Source organism: Anas acuta, chromosome 9, assembly GCF_963932015.1.
Source record: "Anas acuta chromosome 9, bAnaAcu1.1, whole genome shotgun sequence".
NCBI classification, from domain to species: Eukaryota; Metazoa; Chordata; class Aves; order Anseriformes; family Anatidae; genus Anas; species Anas acuta.
Window position 1 is genome coordinate 398967 of NC_088987.1, and position 6167 is coordinate 405133.

The 6167-nt window shown below is 57.9% G+C and overlaps 1 protein-coding gene across 1 annotated transcript; it reads right to left on the reverse strand.

Annotated features, from left to right (window-relative positions):
- Positions 1-4015: 4015 nt before the first annotated feature.
- Positions 4016-6153, reverse strand: SERP1 (stress associated endoplasmic reticulum protein 1). The gene is made up of 3 exons (XM_068691969.1): positions 5949-6153; positions 5652-5727; positions 4016-5549 (listed from the first exon to the last, which is right to left on the reverse strand). The coding sequence occupies exons 1-3, from the start codon at positions 6030-6032 to the stop codon at positions 5509-5511; spliced, it is 201 nt and encodes a 66-aa protein (XP_068548070.1). The 5' UTR covers positions 6033-6153; the 3' UTR covers positions 4016-5508.
- Positions 6154-6167: the final 14 nt, after the last annotated feature.

Consider the following 6167-nt stretch of genomic DNA (forward strand, 5'->3'; position numbering starts at 1 on the left):
AAAATGGTGGGGGTGGGGGTGTGTGTAAAAGCACTCACTGGTGTAATACACTAAAATATCTTCACTTACAGATCGGTGCTCTTGGCTTGCTATAAGCATGCATGTAGTGAAATAAGAGTTTTGCATAAAAATTGGAAAACAAACTATTTCAGTAGCGAAGTTTATTTTCCCTCAAGTGTGAGCAAAAGCTCTCTGGCTGCACAGCAAGGATACGAGTGTCTGGAGCTCCTGTCTGATACGATTGGCTGGTAAAAAGAGATTTTAGGAATTAGGTGTATAGGAAGCCTCCCTTCAGGTGAGTAATTGATTCAAACTTTTGTGTGGGGAGCAAACTCTATATACAGGTACAGTGTTTCCCATTCTTAAGGATTGTAGGTAGTAAGGAGGCATTTGAAACATTGGAGTTGTTGGTGTCCTGATGATGGTAGAAGTAGAAAAGCAAGCCCATTGGACTGAGAAAAGTCCTGATCGTTTCTGCACTCCCATGGACCTGGTTTCTATACATCTCTCCTTGTGTAATTCTGTAATCCTGTTGCGTGGAGTTGCCATTGTGCATGCTCTGCCTTGAAAGGGCAAGTAGATCCACCTAATTGTGGGTGAAAAGAAAAAAACGTTGCTGGAAATGGGGGGTGAGACAAGGTTAAGCTGATCCTGTTCCTAATCCTTTGCTTGCTTTTGCTCCTGTTAGGGGTTTTTGTTGTTTTGTATCTAGTTTTTCTCCTGGTGTTAAGTTGTATTTAGCTTTGAATACCACTGCTTGCTGTACTGAGAATACTATAAAGCGGCAGAACTGAGCTCGGAAGATGGTCTTTGGATTGTTGCTTTCTCTTCTTGAGAGGACGTCTGAGGCTGCTGCCTGGAGAGAGAAAGGAGTAACAGCTGCTCAGCACGCGGTGTTCATCCTGATGCTGTTACACATTTGATTTCAGAGACCTTGAAGAATGACTCCAGCAGTGATCGTCTTGCTGTCAGGCTTTATGTACAGCCGTGTTCAGTCGGCGTCCTGCTGCTGCACAGCCTGCCTCTGCTGTCTTTGTGTCACAGCCGGCCAAGGCAGCCCGCTGCCAGGCAGCGCCTGCATCGCATGGGGGTGGCTGCGCATGGCCAAGCCCAGTGCTGGGGGCTTTCGGGTGGTCTCAGGAAAACGGCTGCGTTAGGGGAAATAGCTGTGTGCAGCTGGGCAGTTGGAGGTGATGCTGTGCTTTGGTAGGCAGCAGTGCCGCTGCGCTTCCTTGTCTTGGGCATTATTCCATCGCTTCAGCGTAGTGAGTAGAGAAGTTCAGCTGCTCGACTTGTGATACTCGGAAATTAGGTGGACCCTGTGGCTGTGGGTGTGCCTGGTGTGGGTGAGAGGAGGAATGGTGTCCGCATCAAAAGGCGTGCTAGAGCAAAAAGGTCTTAAACTGACAAGCCTTAGCTTTCTGTCAGTTCTGGATTAGTCCTGGCATCTCAGAAAGTGTATGAGAGAACATGCAAGAAGCTGTAAAAGTGATGGAGGATGTGGAGGAAACGCTGAGGAGAGCTGGGTGGGAAGGGAAGGGAAGGGAAGGGAAGGGAAGGCAACACGGTCAGAGCATCTCCAGGGGTGCTGAACGAGGTGAGTGCAGACCCTGGGTCACTGAAGCTCATGGATGGGGAGGAGGAGCACCCGGTGACCGGCTTAAAAGAAAAAACAAGTTTCCATTCACGTCTTCCTTTATTTTGAAGTAGCAGAAAGTGAACTTTGGAACTGGCCGCTGCAGGGTATGGTGGGGGCAGGCGCTACGTTCTGAAACAGCTCAGACAAAGTCTTGGATAGCAGGTTGGTGAGAAGGGGTGCGCCCTCATCCCCCCTACACAGCACCTGCGGCTGTGGGGAAAGGAGCGGGGGGAGCTGCAGAGGCTGCCGGAGGTGCCTGCGCCCAGCCCTGTCAGCGGCTGGCGCGGCTTGTGGCAGCCTTACCGGGCTGCCCGGGCCGGGTGTGTAGCTGGCAGGGAGCCGGTCTTGGCTGAAGAAGTTTTTCTCTTCAATAACGCGGTCACATCGTGGGGATAAGGTAAGGTTTCAGTCCAGCAGCGATCTGGAATGTCACCGCCTTGACCTGGGGGAGGATCGCGATTCACCGCGCTTCTCTTGGCCGCATCCCGGGGGGCGCCTCCCTGCTCCCCGCCGGGCCCGGCCCCAGCGCCGCCACCCGCCCTCCTGCCGCTGCGCTGCTGCTGTGAACGGCTCCGACTTGTTTCTGTGCGGCCTGTGGCAGCGCTGCCCCAACGCTTCTCTTTCCTTTCTGCAGAGCAGCGGAGCACTCGCGGCCTGCGGCGGCCCCGCTGCAGCTGCGGGCCCGGCGCTGCCCCCGGGAGGAGCGGGGGGGCGGGGGGGAACCCCCTGGGCGCTGGGCCCGGGGCCCGCGGGCGCTGTGGAGCCGCCGGCCACGAGGCGGCGCCGCGCGGCGGGGCCGGGGCCTCGTTCCGGGACCGGCACCGGCGGGGCCGCCGCGGCCGGGCAGGAGGCGCCGGGCCCGCTGCGGGGCGGCCTCGCGGCCCCGGGAGGCTGGGGGCGAGCAGCGGGAGCTGCCGGGACCCCGCGCGGCGGGGCTGGGCCCTGCGCCCCTCAGCTCCCCGCTCCCCGCAGCGCTGCTCCGTGCCCGGCCGTGCTGCAGCGGGGCTCCTGCCCGCGGCCCCCCGGCTCCTCCGCCTTGCCCCTCTCCAAGCCCAGAGGGCCGATGGCTCCCCCCAGGCCTCGGGAGCCCCCCCCCACCCCCCGGGTGCACCACCGGCCCCCGCAGCCCCGGCCCCATTTGTTGGGCTCTCCCACAGCCGGGCAGCCCGGGCGCCGGCTGCTTCGGCTTCCCGGGCCGCGCAGTGGCACACAGCGTGGGATCTGCCCCAGTCTGTGGAGCCTGCTGGTCAAGGGAAGTTTTTTAGCAGCTTTATATGCAGGAACGGAGTCAAGTTTTGTAGTTGAATACAAAGTTGTTCTGAAATAAAGACCTGTTCCCTGGAAGGAACAACAGGGCATGGCAGCTGCTTGCTTGTTCCCTCAGCGCTGATACCACTCAAAATTTTTTCTAAAGACAAATGGCTCAAAGCTGGCAGGCCCACCCTCCGACAGCTGCCCATACGTTGTGATCAAGCTGGTCTGACAAACGAGCATCGTCCCCGAGCATTCGTTTGCAGGCATGTGGGGCGTACGGGTGTGGGGCGTAGGGGGCTCACCCTGCACCGCCGGGTGTAGGACGCCCCAATGTAACCGCCCACGTAACGGAGGCCGGACTCCCAAGCAGTAATTGCTGCAAAAGGCAGTGTGGTTTCCTTGCCTTTCTGTGCTGCAGCCCTCCTTAGCTGTACGTGTACTTTGCTGATATCTGATACCACGTCACCTGCAAAATGTCCTTGCTCTTGTTTTGCCAGCTGATTGCTAACGAGCCCATTAACTACGGAGCTTCCTCATCCCTTACGTAACCGGGTCTGTGCTCAGCTCTGACATTTTTAATGCAGAGAACCCAGCACACTGGTTTAAATCCAGCAGCACTTTCCAAAGGGCACAATGTGCCAAGCTGTAATTACCCGGCAGAGGTCATTGCTGGCACCGGCTCTCAGACAGGGCTTGCTGCTCGTACTGTAATTACAAGCAAAAGCAGCTACTGCACGTCCTTCCATTCAGACATGACTAACAACATGCTTCTGCTTTTCTGAATCTGGTGGTGCTAGAAACCGAAAGAGCACGCTCAGCTCCTGGCTAGGCAAAGCATCACAAGCACTGATGAGTTCCACATTTACACCAAAGCGAGCAGTCCTCTACACATTTAATCAGACTCTGGGCATGGTGGTGAGGGGGCAGCACGGCCCATTCTGAGGCCTCCCGAGCGAGGCTTGGGGCAGAAGCAGGACCCCCGAGGCCTGCCCGAGGTGTGTGCAGTGCCTGCTGCGGGGGGCTCCCCTCGCCCAGGGGGGACGGTCACCGAGCTAAGGCTGGCGTGACGCGGCCCCACCACCCAGTAAGGCACCGGTTTGCCAACCCCAGAAGCAACACAGCTCACATTTGAGAAGAACTTTATTTAAAATAAGAGATTATACAGAGTTCCCCTCCCCCGCCGGTTACAAAATATGAGCTTCCAGGAATAAGGAGCGTACGCTACGCCACATGGCTGGATTCTGGGGCACGGCCTGGGCCGTGCTGGCTTACACCAGTTCCAATGACTTCAAATGGAAAGGTGACAACTCACACCAGCAAGAAGTCTGCTCCTTCACAGCTAACAGACACGTAATTCATCTCTATAGAAACTTTTTTCTATTACTAGTAATGTAACCAGATTTTAAATTTCTAAGAAACCTGAAAAAAAATAATCTTCCTTTAGCAACTGCATGCAACAGCAGGCCGATTTAAGCCTGCCTTCACTTATCGCAACAGACATGGAGAGGCCGCCGCAGAGCCGAGGCCATCAGCAATAACGTATGATCAATAGCAGCATTTCTATTGTGATTTTAAGTTACATTCTTCTATACAGGCAGGGAGGGTTTCGCTTGGTATTTCAACGTTACTAAGAAGGAATTGTGACCATCCATAGGGAAGCAGTTTAGCGGTGGATCCATCGTTAGAGGAAACAGAGCTGAAAGCAGGATTTACCTTACACACGATTAGAGCATATATCGCGAGACACACCACGCTCCGCAGATGTTAGGCATAAAAGCAGAACTGTGGGTAGGAGGGGCAGGGTTCCCGGTACCTGCACGAAACATCCCCGTACAACATTTTAAAATTTAAAAGCACGACTCATCGAAGGTTGTCCAAGAAGTATTTACAGCAAAGTCACAGCCTGCCGCCGGGAGAAGTTCAGTAGCTCTCGCCCTCGCTGATGAGCAGTCTGTGAGACCTCAGCACCGGGTTATGTCAGAAACAGCTGCTGCTCGGTCACGCTGGTCGCTAGTTAAGTAACTCCCACGAGCTATACAAACAAGCATTTTCTATTTATTAGAACAAGAGGTATAGGATAGAGTTTTCTGTCACGATAAGCATTTGAGCGCTAATGCACTGCCACATGCTGCAGTGCTGGTCTACACACACAGAGATGACGATTCACTTAGATAAGCAACAGAATGCCGTGCGGCCCGACTGCTTCGGCAGGAACATGCTTTAAATCTGTACTCTGGTACTACAGAAATCCTGGCTTCCAACTTTAAACGAGAGCATTTCCAGCTATACAGAGGCTTACACAGGTCTCGAGACCGGCGCGTACGGGTGCCGGGTCCCAGGTCTCTACACTGCGTACAGCTTAGCAGGTGTGCGCAGAACACGGAGGCGTGCTCTGCTCAATAAGTAGGTCCACGATTGTAGATCAACAATAGAATTTTATTGCTTTATACATGTGGTGCTTTCCAAGGCACTGCGGCACGGACTAGAAAACTCGGAATGACTCGTGAGGGGACCTGGAATGAGGCATGGCCGGCGCCGGGCGTCGTCCTGCGGGGGGTCCGGGGCCGGGGCCGGCCGGGCGCGGGGCGCAGTCGGTCGCGGTGCTCGGGAAGCCCTCACATGCCCATCCTGATGCTCTGGATGATCTGGAAGATGGCTGCAAGAGAGCAGACGGGCGGGCGGCTGCGCTCAGCGGGCCGCGGGGCCGCCGGCGGGGGTTGGCGGGGGGCGGCGGCGGGGCCGGGGCCGGGGCGCTCACCTGATCCGCACACCACGAAGATGAACAGCGCCAGCAGCCACGGCCCCACCGACGCCTTCTCCTCCGGGGCCGTCCTCTGCGGGCACCGCGCAGCGTCAGGGCCGGGCCGGGCGGCACCGGGCGGCACCGGGCGGCACCGGGCGGCCCGGCCCCAGCCCCAGCCCCGGCCCCGGCCCCGGCCCCGGCCCCAGCCCCAGCCCCGGCCCCAGCCCCGGCCCCGGCCCCGTCCCCGGCCCCAGCCCCGGCCCCCAGCCCCATCCCGGTCCCTCGGCCCCGTCCCGTCCCCGCCCCGCGCACCGAGGTCTTGGCGACGTTCCCTCGCTGGGTGATGTTCTTGCTGTGCTTCTCGTTGGCCATGCGGATGCGCTGCTTGGCCACCATGGTGCGGCCGGGCCGGGCCGGGCCGGCTCCGCTGCGCTGCGCTGCGCCCGCTGCGGCCCCGCTGCCAGCGTCAGCACCGCGCGGCGCCGCCCGCCGGAAGCGCGGCCCCACCACGTGACGCGGGCCCGGCGCCCG

What these genes read in the sequence shown, in the direction of transcription:
- SERP1 (XM_068691969.1), bottom strand. Translation starts at nt 6,032, where the DNA reads ATGGTGGCCAAGCAGCGCATCCGCATGGCCAACGAGAAGCACAGCAAG. An exon ending in GGAACGTCGCCAAGACCTCG is followed by an intron (nt 5,728 to 5,948) that starts GTGCGCGGGGCG and finishes CGGTGCCCGCAG; the next exon opens with AGGACGGCCCCGGAGGAGAA. An exon ending in CTTCGTGGTGTGCGGATCAG is followed by an intron (nt 5,550 to 5,651) that starts GTGAGCGCCCCG and finishes GCTCTCTTGCAG; the next exon opens with CCATCTTCCAGATCATCCAG.